Source organism: Argentina silus, assembly GCF_951799395.1.
Source record: "Argentina silus genome assembly, chromosome: 19".
NCBI classification, from domain to species: Eukaryota; Metazoa; Chordata; class Actinopteri; order Argentiniformes; family Argentinidae; genus Argentina; species Argentina silus.
The window spans coordinates 2,035,328-2,051,762 of NC_139673.1; the positions used below are offsets into that span (position 1 = coordinate 2,035,328).

At 48.4% G+C, this 16,435-nt stretch overlaps 2 protein-coding genes across 3 annotated transcripts in view; both read left to right on the plus strand.

Annotated features, from left to right (window-relative positions):
• The first annotated feature begins 41 nt into the window (after positions 1 to 41).
• On the plus strand, positions 42 to 6,902 carry nop58 (NOP58 ribonucleoprotein homolog (yeast)). 2 transcript variants are annotated; one of them, XM_083691034.1, is made up of 15 exons: positions 42 to 167; positions 778 to 854; positions 1,023 to 1,075; positions 1,374 to 1,498; positions 1,649 to 1,785; positions 2,199 to 2,263; positions 2,557 to 2,691; positions 3,407 to 3,552; positions 3,875 to 4,001; positions 4,374 to 4,537; positions 4,914 to 5,048; positions 5,156 to 5,217; positions 5,379 to 5,533; positions 5,871 to 5,995; positions 6,347 to 6,902. In XM_083691034.1, the coding sequence occupies exons 1-15, from the start codon at positions 123 to 125 to the stop codon at positions 6,404 to 6,406; spliced, it is 1,611 nt and encodes a 536-aa protein (XP_083547160.1). In that variant the 5' UTR covers positions 42 to 122; the 3' UTR covers positions 6,407 to 6,902. The 2 variants fall into 2 exon arrangements, with proteins under 2 accessions (XP_083547160.1, XP_083547161.1); XM_083691035.1 differs by having other exon boundaries at positions 5,382 to 5,533.
• A 1,664-nt stretch (positions 6,903 to 8,566) lies between these two features.
• Positions 8,567 to 16,435, plus strand: part of LOC310819471 (SH3 and multiple ankyrin repeat domains protein 2-like) — a gene marked incomplete at its 3' end in the record, with an annotated part of 107,786 nt that continues 99,917 nt past the window's right edge. Inside the window, exon 1 of the mRNA XM_083690776.1 lies at positions 8,567 to 8,675. The remainder of the gene's footprint in view (positions 8,676 to 16,435) is intronic.

Here is a 16,435-nt window from a genome sequence, read left to right on the forward strand (position 1 = left end):
CCCCGCCCCGCCGCGCCGCGCGCCTCGTCCTCAGTGAGCGGAGCAGCAGCAGCAGCGCGTGGTGTCTGTCGCTCGGAGAGCAGCCTGCCGGTTTAACAAACGTATCGAGAAAGGGCATCAAAATGCTCGTTTTATTTGAGACCGCTGCGGGCTATGCTATATTTAAAGTAAGTATTTTGCTTTTATATCCGCAAAAACACAATGTTTTTGCGTTTTTGATGCAGTGCCAACGAGCGGCATCTCACATGGCTAGCAGTGTAGCTTGTTAGCCACCATGCTGGCTGGGCTTTTCTCCCTGAATTATAATTCAGTATGAACCCTTTTATGTCGTTGTCAGTTATCTGTTTTTGCGTATTATGTGTACCTTGCTTCTGTTTGTAATCTTCGTGATTGTAATGCTGCATTGTCTTGTCAGAGTTAAACTCTTGTCATACAAGACGAGGCCCGGCAGCGTAATCGACCAACCACGTTGCATGTGGCGATTAGTTTTAGAAGTGCGTTACGTTAAGCTAGCTATGCACAACGTTATCTGCCTTATCTGGGTGGTTTAGGCACCTTCCGTGTTGATATAATCGGCATTTTAGAGAATATTAGGGAGCCCGGCGATGCATTTAATGTGGAAATTCTAGTAACGTGTTCGTGACACGTTTTCGAGAACCGCGTGGGGGCACGCAGCTCCTGGTGGCCGTAGCCCGCTTAGGAATGCGCGATAGAAAAAAAACAGATACCATTAATTAATGATCTTCGATGTATTTGTAACATCCTACATTTCTTCAGGTTCTCGATGAGTCGAAACTCACCCAGATCGACAGTTTATGGGAAGAGTTCCAGACTCCGGAGAAAGCCAACAAAGTGTGAGTATTGTCGCCCAAGTTACCCACATGGTGACCATCCAACCAGTTGAATTTGCATATGGTGAAGTGGCCACATTACCACCACTGTAATACATTTTGGACATTTATCATCAAGCATTTAGCTGCTGAAATCGACTAACAAGATGTCTTTTCTTTTTTTTAAAACAGTGTGAAGTTGAAGCACTTTGAGAAGTTCCAGGACACAACGGAGGCGTTGGCAGGTAATTTAACGATCTGTTTTTGCCACGGTAGTGCACACTCAGATACACTCAAACTGTGGTCTATGATGTATCTCTGTGTCTGACTAAAGCATGAGGTTATTCAGCAGTATTCGTCACTACCACTGAGGCCACAGCTTTGTACAATGATAGTCCCTGAAATGAAAGATGTTGTTATATGGCATGGACACAATAGGACGAGTACTCTTGCTTCTTGCATGTAGTAACGCATCATTTCACCTGTTCTGTGATGCAGCCTTGTCTTCGACATCGTCCTAAATGTACCTTCCCCCCTCTGCAGCGGCCACCGCTCTGACTGAGGGTAAGATCGGGAAGAGCCTGAAGAAAGTCCTGAAGAAGGTGGTAGCCAAAGAGGCGCACGAGCAGCTGGCCATCAGCGATGCCAAACTGGGAGGGGTTATCAAGGTCAGTGGTCCGTCAATAAGGAATAATGTAATGGTGGGGGAGACGCAGTCACACACAGCAAGAAAAATATTGCTGTTGCCTATGAAAGAGTGATGGTGGAAGGGACCATCGGGACCTCTCTGACCTGTCCTCTGCCTCCCTGTCCTGCAGGAGAAGCTGAACCTGAGCTGTGTACACAGCCCCGCGGTGGCCGAGCTCATGAGGGGCATCAGGAACCAGATGGAGAACCTGATCACTGGCCTGCCCCCCCGGGAGATCGCCGCCATGTCCCTGGGTCTGGCTCACAGGTAGGCTATAACATGCGACTGCACATACACAGATAGGGCATAACACACACTGTTTCTTGAAATGCACAGGTAGGACATATATTAGACAGAATGTGGTCCTCAGTTGGTAGAGCATGGCGCTAACAACGCTTAAATTGCGGGTTCATTTCCCGCTGGGACCATATATACTGAAATGTATGCACTCACTGCAATGCAAGTCGCTTGGGATAAAAGCGTCAGCTAAATGGCGTATATTATATGTTATTATACTGCTGCCAATGATTATCTCTTGCTGTCTGAAACCTCCTGTAGATTCCTCTCAGCATTCGTCACTACCCCTGAGGCAGCAGCCCTCCTGCGGCTCAGCCTCTCGTTACTGTCTGTTTGTGTCATCACCCTAAACATGAACCTTTCCCCCCTCTCTCCCATGTCAGTTTGTCCCGCTACAAGCTGAAGTTCAGCCCTGACAAGGTGGACACCATGATCGTTCAAGCCATCTGTAAGCAACGCCTCAGATCTCACTTTCAACACCCAAACTAACTCTACATTTAGGGCGACCAAATAATCACAAACACACAGAAAATATTATTATTATTAATAGTTTATCCGTATTATGTTATCCATGTTTAGTTTAATTGTTATGCTGATGCTTTTGAGGATGTATTTTCATGCAGCACTGTGACGCCATAGTCTTGACTACCGGGTGGTTTTAAGTCCGTTCTATGTAAGAACTGCATGAACGGTGTAAGACGTGAAACTAACTGGTGTCTGTCTGTCCTCCCCTCTCTCCAGCCCTCCTGGATGACCTGGACAAGGAGCTCAACAACTACATCATGCGCAACAGAGAGTGGTACGGCTGGCACTTCCCCGAGCTGGGAAAGATCATCACCGACAACCTGGCCTACTGCAAAAGTGTCCGCAAGATAGGTATGCTCACAGGCCAGGGAGACGCTAGCAAAGTAGCGGGCGGCCATCTTTGGAATGGGCAAGGGGGTGGTTGGTGTCTCAGTGGGGCGGATGTGACTCTGCACTGTTCTGAGGGCACACAAGTGGAGGCAGCATGGTGGATGTGTACCGGGAGAGGCTCTCGCCGTGTCGTCCTTTCGCGTTCAGACTCCACTTTAGACTGTTTAGACGCACCAACAACAGTTTTTCCTGAACCCCTTTTACGTTCATGTAGGACTGCAGTGTCCTGTGTGACCAACACGGGGGGGTAGAGCAAGACTCTCATAAACCTGCAGTGAAGGCTCACATCCTCACTGTGGATCCTGTCGGGAGATACACACACACACACCTGTCGTTCGTGCATTCTTCAGTTGTTGTCTTAACGAATTTAGTGTCAAGGGTGAATAAAGTCTCTCAGATTGACTTTATTCACCAAAAATGCATAAATTATGCTCCATTTGTAGCCAAAGTATTGTTGGTAGGTAAATACCACATAAAACACTTTTAGGTGATGAGTGTTCTGGAATTCTTAGTACATAATTCTGGAACTCTGGCAGTTAGTGAGTTAATGCAGAGGTGAAGACTCCACTTAAGGCTGTCCAGATGCACCCATAGGCTTGATTCCAGTGTGCCGACTATCTCTCTCCTGTTAAGTTGTCTGAATGGTGTGTGATGGTCTTGTCACCTTTCCCCCCAGGTTTTCGCACCAACGTCGCCACCACCGACCTGTCTGACCTCTTACCGGAGGATATTGAGGCCGAGGTCAAACTGGCCGCTGAAATCTCCATGGGAACCGAGGTGTCGGAGGAGGACATTAACAACATCATGCACCTGTGTGACCAGGTGAGCTCCTGTTCTGTCGCCTGGATCTGAGGCTCACGCTGGGCTGGGCTGGGCCCGGGGGAGCTAGTGGCAGTGGTGATGATGACGACGTTTGTCTTTCTCCTGAAAACACACTGTGGGATTTTCAGTCACTACCTCATCTGAACCGTCACATTTAATCTCCCCCGTGTTTCCAGAAAGCCGTCGTAGCCCAGCACGGCTTTCAATTCCTTCCGGAATCACCTCCTAGTTAGTTAGGCATTGGGTAAATAATTCCTTCAATGAGTCCTTCCTTCCTTCCTTCCCTCGCTGACCCGCCCGTTGCCCGTGTTTGTCCCTTCAGGTGATTGACATCTCCGAGTACCGCACCCAGCTATACGACTACCTGAAGAACCGCATGACGGCCATCGCCCCCAACCTGACGGTGATGGTGGGAGAGCTGGTCGGCGCCCGCCTCATCTCGCACGCAGGTCAGTGCCCGTGACGCGATGCGTCGCTTTCGACCAATCAGACGGCGCCCATAGCTTATCAGCTAGCTAGACATCGACAAGCGGTGATGATGACGACATGAAGTCATTCTACTGAAACTACCTGATGCTTTTCAGTCACTACCTCATCTGAGCTTGTACAGTTAGATAAACAATCTATATATTAAAGGACAGGATCCTACTGCCGATGTATGACAGGTCTTCTGATGAAGGCAGTTAGAAACGAGAGTTTTTAACTGAAAGTTGGGAGTCTTTCCTCCTGCCCATATAAGGACAGGTGGGCGGCTGCTACTTCCACCAGACTGAGCCTAAATGTTTGCCCCCCCTCTCTCCCCGGTGTTTCCTCATTGGCAGGGTCCCTGTTGAACCTGGCGAAGCACCCCGCCTCCACGGTGCAGATCCTGGGGGCTGAGAAGGCCCTGTTCAGAGCCCTGAAGACACGCAGAGACACGCCCAAATATGGTCTCATCTACCACGCCTCCCTGGTGGGCCAGACTTCAGCCAAGAACAAGGGCAAGGTGAGGACCTGGGCGTAGCAGTAACGCCCGCTGTGATTGGTCTGTGGTTGGGGGGGTGAACCAGTCATTCGAGCTAGCCGTTTATTTCGGCAGTTTTTCCTGAACCCCTTTTACGTTCATGTAGGACTGCAGTGTCCTGTGTGACCAACACGGGGGGTAGAGCACGACTCTCATAAACCTGCAGTGAAGGCTCACTTCCTCACTGTGGATCCTGTCGGGAGATACAAACACACACACACACACACACACACGTACCTCTCAGTCTTCTGTTATCTTCACAGCCTTGTCTCTATCATGGCTGAAATCGTGGCGTGGTGGTGGTCTGTATGTAATCCAGTGTCGTTGTAACATTGGTCCGGTGTGTCTCCTCCTTCAGATATCCAGGATGCTGGCAGCCAAAGCGGCTCTGGCCATTCGCTACGACGCCCTGGGGGAGGACACCAACTCAGAGATGGGAGCCGAGAACCGCGCCAAGCTGGAGGCTCGACTGCGCCACATTGAGGAGAAAGGAGTAAGTGCAGCTGACGTCCACGCTGTCCCTCAAAATGAAAACACTGCTTTTTTCCCCTTTTTTTTTATTTGAGCATTTTTGCTGACCTCCCCCTGTTGTCCTTTCAGATCAGGAGAATCAGCGGAACAGGCAAACAGATGGCCAAGGCAGACAAATACCAACACAAGAGGTCAGTCCTGCAGCCTATTGAGAATGTGTGTTGATGGAAGTTTTACCTCAGGAAAGTCATCCACATCTCTCATGTTAGGATGCGACTCAAACGTCTTTTTGAGAGAGAATCTTTGGTTTTGTTTGGTAACTAACGTTCTCTCTCGGGTGTCGTCTCCACAGCAGCGTTCAAGTATACGACCCGTCCGGCGACTCCACCCTGCCCTCCACGTCCAGGAAGAGGAAGTTTGACGAGGTGGAGGAGGAAGAGGAAGAGGCGGCACCTGTGACGCCAGTGGTCAAGGTCAAGAAATCCAAGAAGGAGCCAGTGGTGGAAGGTGAGCTACTATGACCCTCCTAGCTCCTAAACATCTGTGTAGATCTGAAACAGTTGGATGGGTATAAGAAAGGACCTTGCTAGCCTATTACAGGACAAATTAAGTTACTACCATTTTACTCATGTATATATCTGAAATTATTTAGCGATATATAGAGATGAGTAAAATGGTAATAACTTAATTTCTCCTGTGATGACCTAGCAAGGTCCTTATACCTATCCAACTCTAGACGTGTGTGTAGGGAGAGGTTGTTTCTGGACAGGAAAGGAAACGGTCCTGTCTGTATCTCTGTTACGTGATGTCCAATCACTAAACGCTGTGTCCTTATTTCGTCCAGAACCAGAAGCCGCAGAAGAACCTCCCAAGAAGAAGAAGAAGAAGAAGGACAAGAAAGCTGAGGCTGCCGAAGAGCCGATGGAGGAAGAAAAGGAGGAGGAGGCTGTAGCCTCACCCACAGAGGAGGTAAGCATCACCTTGGGGATGAGGACATGCCCTATTTCTTTAACTGTCGACATACAGTACCAGTCAAAAGTTTGAACACACCTTGCCAAGAGTGTGCAAAGCTGTCATCAAAGCAAAAGGTGGCTACTTTGAAGAATCTAAAATATAAAACATATCCTGGTTTGTTTAACACTTTTTTTGTTTACTACATAATTCCATATGTGTTCCTTCATAGTTTTGATGTCTTCAATATTAATCTACAATGTAGAAAATAATTTTAAATAAATAAAAACCGTTTATCGAACCCCCCCCCCCCCCCCCCCCCCCGTCTCTGCAAAACAACACACTGACTCTTGTCTCTTGTTTCTACAGCCAACAGAGAAGAAGAAAAAGAAGAAGAAGAAGAAGGTCAAGGAAGAGGAGGATGAATAAGCTGTGGGGCGAGAGAGAGAAAGATGTATAATATTAGTTTTAGTTTGTATGGTTCTTGCACATGTATCCACCAGGGCCAGACTACCAAAGTGACAGTTTCTGGACCACAAACCTCAAGGGACGCGTTTCATTCTCAAATGATGGACGATTGCATATGAATGTGTTTTTATAAGAGTGAGGGACCTGATGGTGTTATAACCAACTCTGGATGTTTGAGTTGAAATGAAAGACTGATAACCTGGTCAGTGCTATGATATCCTGATGTCCCAGATATCCTGCGCAGTTGTCGTTTTTTGTTTTTTAATTAACCATGTAAAGACAACACATTGTGTACGATATCCGTTTGTATGAATTTTGTGCGTATCTGTGACATCCTCTTGACAAGCTGGTGTACAGGTTGCCTGTGTTTGTTTTTCCTGTTTGCTGTAATGTGGCAAGTCTTTGATTGTCCAAAGCTGTGGACTCTGCCCTGGTGGATTAAATACATTTGTTTCTACGTCTGTCTTGCTTCCTCTTATATAATAAAATCTCACATGATCTATTCTACATCCCCCTAGTTTAGGCACATACCAGCCTATTAACTTCAAAGATTAAGGTTGTACATGTGTCTGAACTGAAGTTGAAATAAAGCCTTTACATTCAAATGCTTCAGTTGATAACGTGATTGAGTTAGGGTACAGGGTCATAAACTAATCCCATCCTTACAGTATGAATCAGGTCTTTCAGTTGACTGATAATGTCACTTCATACTAGTTTTAACATCCTGGATTGTTCCAGATAGAGGACGTTATTTTGTATCAGCGATCAGGAAAGCATTTTCACGATCAACTTGACTTCACATTCTGCTATACCAGTTTTTACCGCTAGAGGTCCCCCCACACACGTGGAGAGTCGAGTAGTGCGTAGTGACTCAAGCTCAGGTGTTTCAGTCGGTTTCACGAGGCCTACAAGACTGATGTTTTATGGCTTTCATAGAATAGGCTACGTTGTTTATTGGGGTTGACAGACATCACCTAAAGTCTGAAAGTCATGTTGTTTACTCTGAGTCTGCGTGTGGTGTTATGGCGCAAAAAGCTGTTTCAGCTCCAACTCATCCTTGAATGACCCTGGCTACTTCCGGGATGTTCTTACACGTTTTAAGCAAGTGAATCTCCCCAGAACAATACAACCCTCTCTGCATACGCACAACTCAACATAAGTCTGAGTATCTCACCACAACTCAATATAAGTGTACACTCACAAACACTTTATTTGGAACACTATACTAATACCCTTTGCCCTCAAAACAGCCTCAATTCATCGTGGCATTGACTCCACAAGATGTTGGAAACATTCCTTTGAGATTCTGGTCCATGATGACATGATGGCATCACGCAATTCCTGCAGATTTTTCAGGTTCACTTTCAAGCTGTGAATCTCCCGTTCTACCACATCCCAAAGGTGTTCTACTGGATTCAGATCCGGTGACGGGGAAGGCCACTGAAGAACACTGAACTGTCATGTTCATGAAACCAGTCTGAGACAACTTTTGCTTTGTGACATGATGCATTATCATTCTGGAAGTAGCCATTAGAAGATGGGTAAATTGTGGCCATGAAGGGATGCACATAGTCAGCAACAATACTCAAATAGGCTGTGACATTCAAGCGATGATAGATTGGTATTAACGGGCCCAAAGTGTGCCAAGAAAACATTCCCCACACCATTACACCACCTCCACCATGAGAAGGTGTACAGGTGTTCCTAATAAAGTGTTCGGGGAGTGTATAACACCGTGTTGGCAGGTGCACTCTCTCTCGTTCAGTTGTGCCACCTCTCTCTCTCTCTCTCTCTCTCTCTCTCTCTCTCTCTCTCTCTCTCTCTCTCTCTCTCTCTCTCTCTCTCTCTCTCTCTCTCTCTCTCTCTCTCTCTCTCTCTCTCTCTCCCCCCCTTCTCTGCCCAAGCGAGAGCTGTGCGTAAAGCCGGCGCTTAGAGTCTGTCGTTGCGTATTGAATTACATCACGCCTCGAGTTTCTCCCCGGGAGCTCGAGTTCAAACACACATCCCTGCTCTCCTCTTTTTCCTTCTCCTCCTCCTTCTCATCCCCACCTCTGCCACCGTTCTCAAAGAGCGAAGCGACGCCGACTTTTGTCAAAGGAAGTTCCCCGAGTGTCGCCAGTTCGCGGAGCGGGAGGAATGAGGATTGTCGGTGAGATGAACCGACAGCTGTGAGAGAGGAAGAAACAGAATAATACATTCTTCATAAAGAGAGAGAGGGAGAACCTTCAAGGTAAGGCTCAGGGTGTTTTCGGTTTACTTTGGTTTGCGTAAACTAGGCTAAACTCCGAACAAGCACTGGCAGGTGTTTGCCGGCAGCCTACTTGATTTGGTCTATTTTCAACTTGACGTGGCCTATATGTGTTTTAATCGATCAAATTGAATATATATTTTCTAGTTTTTCTTGAGTGGTTTTTATTCATTGTATGTATTATGCTTAGAGTGTGGTTATTGCATTTCAAGGCAGAATTGAACGCACACTTTCCCTGTCTCTCTCTCTTTCTATGCACACACACACACACACACACACACACACATTCTCTCTCGCGCACACCAGGCTGAGCGTCGGAACCAATTAGCCTATTAGCAATTTTTAATAGTGCTCAGTCATTTTTCTCTCTCAATTCTCCATGCAGTTGATTCTCCCTCTGGACTCCAAGATATACTTTTTTTTTCTCCAAAAGTCTCATTACTCATCCCCGTCCTATTTTTCCAAAAGTTTTCTTCGCGTTAGAACGGATTGGTTTCATCACTTGTTGAGCGACCTTAAACTCACATTAGCGACGCAGCTCCCGTTAATTAATTTCCCTCATTATCTCACTACAAACTGTTGTTCATGGTACACAAGCTTTACACAATGATGTCCCAGGGTTTATTCTAACGTAGTTCAGATGTTTGCCTGCCAGTGATCTTCTGTGGCTAAATGACGCGCATAATGTAGCCTCCAGTCGGCCAGTGAACGTTTGAATCGCAATATTGCTCGTAATATTTGACACCACCATTTTATGTGAATGGGAAGTTATATGAAAAGAAAACCCTTCCATTAAGAAAGCGTAGCTGTGTTATTTCAGTTCAGGCATGGACATTGTTGTCCTTCTGTGATGGTGTAACCAGCAGACATGGACCTCCGCCGCGGTCCTTCTCCTCTCCGCGTCTCCGTGGCAACATCTTCACTGTCCTCAGCCCAGCACAAGCACTGATGATGCCTCTATCTTTCTCAGCTCTTAGAATGAAGATACACACACACACACACACACACACACTGTGTATCTTCATTCATTGGAGTGTGTGTGTGTGTGTGTGTGTGTGTGTGTGTGTGTGTGTGTGTGTGTGTGTTCTATGGCACCAACTCACTAAGTGTTTTCCTTCTACATCGTTTGTCACGGAGGTCACTTGTTCTGAGGCGAAGAACGACCTCAGATTTACTGGACTGGATAAGTTATAGAATAGGCTGTCTCCACCCCACCCCCCCCCCCCCCATCCCCAACCCCACCCCTTCCCCCAACCATTTATGGACGATTGGAGAAAAACTGCGTTTCCACTCAATTAAGCTCTCGTTGAAACGTTGATTCGATGGAGCCATGCAGTTGTGATCGATGGAAACGGAAGGCGTTTGCGTGTGTGTGTGTGCGTGTGCGTGTGCGTGTGCGTGTGCGTGTGTGTGTGTGTGGGGCGAGGGAACATTAATCTGTACATGTGTGGGTGTGGATTGTATTGGGCAGCTCCATAGTGAGTGGTATTAATCAGAGGGTAATGAGGGTAATGGACTCTCCCTGTCCCACTGTGTCACGCTACAATGAAGTGGTCACATGGTCTACCATTTGTGTGACAACCCTTGCCTTGTGTAACAATACTTAAGTGCCCCCCGTCCTGGAGAGCCACGGTGTGCACAGAACACAGACAGGCTTTTTGGTTCCAGCCCAGCACTCACACTAATCTCTTTCTCTTTATAGTCTGTTTCAACTAATTAAGGCATTGATTAGTCATTGGTTAGCTCAGTCAGGTGTGTTAATGCTGGCTTTTCACTAATGAAGCCCATGCTTCTAAATCCATTACAGGGATTTAGGGAGGGAGGGAGGGAGGGAGGGAGGGAGGGAATGTGTGCACGCTTCAATAGGTAAAGAATTGGGCCGTGACTTCAGAAGAAGATGAAGTAGGGATGTGGGGGATATGGGCCATGATGATGGTGTGTGTGTGTGTGTGTGTGTGTGTGTGTGTGTGTGTGTCTCCTCCCCCTCGTCGTCATCCTTCAAGTTGCCATAGAGATAATGCTCAACAAGATAATAAGCATGTAGCAATATTAACCTCTGTGAGAACAGCAGTCCAGACCCCTGGCAGTAGGAACAGCAGTAGGAACAGCAGTCCAGACCCCTGGCAGTAGGAACAGCAGTCCAGACCCCTGGCAGCAGGAGCAGCAGCAGGAACAACAGTAGGAACAGCAGCAGGAACAGCAGCAGCTGGAGCAACAGCAGGAACAGCAGCAGCTGGAGCAACAGTAGGAACAGCAGCAGCAGGAACAGCAGCAGTAACAGGATCTCCAGCCCCTGCAGCCTTCTCAGGACCACATTTATCTTTCCATTGTCACAGACCCCAGGGGTTGGGAGGGGAGGTGTGTGTGTGTGTGTGTGTGTGTGTGTGTGTGTGTGTGTGTGTGTGTGTGTGTGAAGGGTGTGGTGGTGTCATCAGCCATGATCAAAGTCAATTGCTCATCTGAGTTTCGTCGCCCAGTCAGCCCTCGGGGGGCTGGAGAGACAGGGAGGGAGGGAGGGAGGGAGAGAGAGAGTGTGTGTATATGTGTGTGTGTGTGTGTGTGTGAGTGTGTATGTGTTCTTTTGTGTTATTACTATTAGTCAATACATTATTATTATTATTGTTGTTGTGACTGCTGCACCTCATCACTACTGTTTTAATGTTCTTTTGTTTTTGCTTCGGCAAAAAATACTGCCTGAATACCATGCCAATAAAGCAACTAGAGAGGGAGAGAGAGAGAGGGGGAGGGAGGGGGGAGAGAGAGAGGGGGAGGGGTGAGGGAGAGAGAGAGAGGGGGAAAGAGGAATTGGTGTATGAAGTGTACAGTCATTGTGGTTGACAAAGGGAGATGAACATGATATTTCCATGATATTTCCCTCTCCTTCTCTGCTCCCCTGGTCGGGATATGATCCATTATTCTGCCAGGGTGATTCTCTTCATCTCTCTTTACCACTTTCTCTCTCTCCCTCCCTCTCTGTCCTCACCCCTTTCTTTCTCATCCTCCCCTCGCTCTCAATCTCATTCTCTTTTTCTCTCTCTCTTCATCTCACCCTCTCTTTTATCCCCCCCTGTCATTGTCACACGCACCTTTACCACTTCTCTCTCTTTCTCCCTCCCTCACTGTGACTCATATCTACTGGGAAAAGGGTGCTCTTTAATCTTGGCTGCGAATCATTGGCATTGTCCTCTCTCCCTCTCACACTCTCTCTCTCACACACACTCTCTCTCCCTCTCTCTCCCTCTCTCTCACACTCTCCCTCTCCCCCCCCCCCCCCCCCTCCCTCCCTCCCTCCCTCCGCCAGTGTAGTAGGGGATTTGAGACATAATACCAGTCAGATTCAGGTGGGAATAAGGGACAGGCCTTTACAGATCGTTAGAACGTATTTACGGCCCCTCACCAAACACCACGCCTCCCCTCTGAGGGAGCGTTCACCGTGCTGCGTTGCCTAGGAAAAGCCCTGGCGAGCAGCAATAGCGCGCTGGAACGCATCACACAACCATAATGTGTGGATGTGTCATATCGGCGCTCTGTGAAATGTGTGCTCTGCGCGCGTCTCTCATTCACGGTGGTAAAACCGAATGGGTCTCACAGCGGCCCGGCCCGGCGCGTGCTGTGTTTGTATCGTTGTGCTCGTTGGCGATGTTGATGTTGTCGATGTTTATGTTCACTCTCGCTGCCTCCCAGGTAGCCGTTTTGCTGTTATTTATTCACGTAAAAGCAGAAGTGCCTCAGGTCCTGATGTCACAGCGGCCTCGTGGGCATCGTAGTTTCGGGTCCTGATGTCACAGCGGCCTCGTGGGTATCGTAGTTTCAGGTACTGATGTCACAGCGGCCTCGTGGGTATCGTAGTTTCAGGTACTGATGTCACAGCGGCCTCGTGGGCATCGTAGTTTCAGGTACTGATGTCACAGCGGCCTCGTGGGCATCGTAGTTTCAGGTACTGATGTCACAGCGGCCTCGTGGGCATCGTAGTTTCAGGTCCTGATGTCACAGCCGCTTCGTGGGCATCGTAGTTTCGGGTCCTGATGTCACAGCGGCCTCGTGGGTATCGTAGTTTCCTGTGACATCCTCAGCCTTGACTGCCAACCACCCTGGTTCCTGGCCATGACATTGTTAGGTTGGCTGCTGCACTCTTCAGTGTGTGTGTGTGTGTGTGTGTGTGTGTGTGTGTGTGTGTGCCTTTCTCTGCCAAAAAGATAATTTTCTGACAGGATTATCCAGCGAGACCTAAGACAGAGCAGTGAGGTGTGCAGTCCTGGGTTCCTCTGATGAGGTGGGATTCTCTTGGTATTGTATGGAAGAAACAAAATAGAGCAAAGTCTCCCTCACACACTCACACACCACACACACATACACACGCACCACATACACACACACACACACACACACACAATTCCATACATTTTTACTATTAGATTACCTACCCTGTGTGTAACGTTCTGGCTTATTACGTTGTATTGTTGATTGATGTTGGAGGGCTGCTGTGCCCCGGGCATGTTGTTGTGTTGTGTACTTGCATTCAGTGGAATGATAAATGAAGCAGACTTTGAGGACGGGTTCATCATAATGCATGGAATGGAATGTGGCACGAGTTTGATACCATTCATCATTCCATGCCATGTATTACAGTGAACCTGGCCTCCGCATTCTACCTCCGTCAGCCTCCCCTGATATCAAATCATGTTCTATATCAGGTCATGTCATGAGTCACCTGGCTCATTCCAGGGCAGCGGGGCAGATTGGTGACTGACTGGCCTCGCCTCCCCTCTCCTCTCCTCCCCTCCATTCCTCTCTCCTCTCCTTCCCTACCCTCCCCTCCCCTCCCCTCCATTCCTTTCCCCTCTCCTCCCCTCTCCTCCCCTCCCCTCCCCTCCCCTCCCCTCTCCCTCCTCTGTGACATTCTATCATGTTCTAATGAACGTCTTTCCTGCATCACATGAAGCACTTGAAGACCCTTCCAGCGTGAATGCAGACATCCATGTGCCGTTGCGCCTGTTATTGGTCACGGCAGGCGTGACGTGTTGATATTTCATTACAGAGTACGTCTGAGTCGGTGTTCACGCCTCCTAACCAGATTATGATTGGATGTCCAGGGTAGCAGGGGACGTGCTGTGGTTGCTGGGCCTGGACACTGTGGTTGCTGGGCCTGGACACTGTGGTTGCTGGGCCTGATGGACACTGTGGTTGCTGGGCCTGATGGACACTGTGGTTGCTGGGCCTGGACACTGTGGTTGCTGGGCCTGATGGACACTGTGGTTGCTGGGCCTGATGGACACTGTGGTTGCTGGGCCTGATGGACACTGTGGTTGCTGGGCCTGATGGACACTGTGGTTGCTGGGCCTGGACACTCTGGTTATCAGTGTAAACGGAACACAGATTCGTCGCCGTTACAGAGAGCTCTCTCGTTCAGAGAAGCGAGTTGATCGTCCTGGCAGATCAATGCTACGTATTCTGGAGAAGCTCCCCAAGTGAGTTTTTTCCCGCTGTGGTCCAGCTCACTCCGGCCAATCGATGGGGTTCAAAGAGGCAGTTTTTAATGACTCGATATTTTTGGGAGTTGCTTGGAGTTCACTGGACCCTGCTACCTGCAAGCCAGTAATGAATCCAACAGAACGGGGAACGCGCCCCCAGAGGGAGGTGCTGACTAACGGAATGGAACCCAACATTTAATGAAAATGAAAGTGGCACACACACACTTCTCTCATTGCTGTGACATTTATTTAGCTCATCAATGTGTTGGCTCAATAGCCTTCCTCAGGGGAGAGGGAGGGAGGGAGGGAGGAAGGGAGGGAGGGAGGGAGAGAGAGAGAGAGAGAGAGAGATTCTTGTCCCCTTATACACTATCTTCAGTTCCAGTTCCAGTACCCCCCCCCCCCCCCCGTTGCCCCAACTCACCCCCCCCCCCCCTTTTCCTGATTCCCCATGTCACCCAAATAACCTGAATGTACAGTATTTCTGTAGGGTTCCAGAGTTCTACTTTAGATAGATATCTTATGTAAGATCTTCGAGAGCACAAATGCCAATTATCTTGGCATTTCCTCCCCACCCCACCCTCCCTTTAACTCTCTGTCACGTGAACAAGGCTGTGCTGCCTCTGTCAGAGAGACAAGAAGAAACAGAAGAAGAAATAGATCACGCATAGCGGTAGAGGGTGTATATATGGTATATATGTGGAGGTGGAGGGTGTATATATGGTATATATGTGGAGGTGGAGGGTGTATATATGGTATATCTACCAGGGTGTATATATGGTATATATGTGGAGGTGGAGGGTGTATATATGGTATATCTACCAGGGTGTATATATGGTATATCTACCAGGGTGTATATATGGTATATCTACCAGGGTGTATATATGGTATATAACCTTCATCCTTGTCTAGTTTCACTGCTCCTCAGTCAGATCACATGACCAGGCCAGTCAGATCACATGACCAGGCCAGTCAGTCCTCTGTAGGTTAACAGTCAATGGACCTTTCAAATCAGCTCTGATAACATCAACGCTGATGGTTAACCTTTAGTTGCCATGTACCAGTCGTGTGTGTGTGTGTGTGTGTGTGTGTGTGTGTGTGTTTGGGCGTCTGTGATGATTACGATTCATTCTCCTCATCCCTCAGTAGATGAACCGTGAAAAACCGCACAATTTATCTCCTTCCATGGCGCTGATGTTCCCTCGCAGCGATGGATGCCTGTTATCGGTCGCTTCGCCACGCCGCTCCGCGCCACGCCTCCCTGCACGACTTCTGAAATTGTTGATGAAGACGTGTTTCTCCGCTGCCTGTCCTCCAGTCACAGCCTCCAGAGACACAGATCAAACACCCGACTCAGCCACGGCCGGCTCCCCTCTCTGCACGGGTCTGCAGCGCGTGTCTTCGTACATGTCTGGTCTTCGTTGTTTCCGACTGGCTGAGCCACCTGGAGCAGGCTGTGATTACAGCGCCTGTTTGCAGACGTTTGGGACGCTCTCAGAGTTGATTCTGAGATGTGATTGATTCTGAGATATGATTGATTCTGAGATATGATTGATTCTGAGATATGATTCGATGAGGGCTTTTTTTTTGTTTTGAGTCCAGATGGCTGCTGAGACGCTGTCAGCATGGTCTCAATACCCCAGCTTAGAGAGAGAGAGAGAGAGGGAGGGAGGAGAGGGAGAGAGGAGGAGAGAGGAGGAGAGGGAGAAGGGAGAGAGAGAGAGAGATGTATACACGTGTGCGTGTGTGTGTGCGCGTGTGTGTGTGTGGTCTCCCACAGCACTAATCTGAGGGAGCACATGGCAGCAGATATGGGTGATATTATGGAAGGTTTAGCTCTCAATTAGAGTCACCTTTCCCTTCGGAGAGCCACTGGGAACGCAGGTAAACAACCATAATTGTATCAAATTGATGCCTGAGTAGCATGAAATGAGAGTGAGATAGATAGAGAGAGACAGAGTTAGAGAGAGAGAGAGAGAGAGACACGGAGAGAAAGACAGAGAGAGAGAGTTTTTTGTTTTGTTGTTATTGTTATTATTATGACCATATTGTGGCATATAATTCACAATACGCAGCGATCTATTTCATGCTAATGAAGCACGTGATGAGAGAGAGAGATGGAGGGATGGAGAAAGGGATGGGTTGAGGGCAGGGGAGGCTGGTGGGGGTAGAAATCGGAGGACCATGGAATGAGGAGTGGTAGAATCCTCCAGCAGCCTCCCCTGGTAGAGGCCCAGCAGCCTCCCCTGGTAGAGGCCCAGCAGCCTCCCC

Coding starts and splice junctions, on each gene's coding strand:
- nop58 (XM_083691034.1), top strand. CDS start 123: ATGCTCGTTTTATTTGAGACCGCTGCGGGCTATGCTATATTTAAA. Junction 1,786..2,198: donor TCCCTGGGTCTGGCTCACAG/GTAGGCTATAAC, acceptor CTCCCATGTCAG/TTTGTCCCGCTACAAGCTGA. Junction 4,002..4,373: donor CCGCCTCATCTCGCACGCAG/GTCAGTGCCCGT, acceptor CCTCATTGGCAG/GGTCCCTGTTGAACCTGGCG.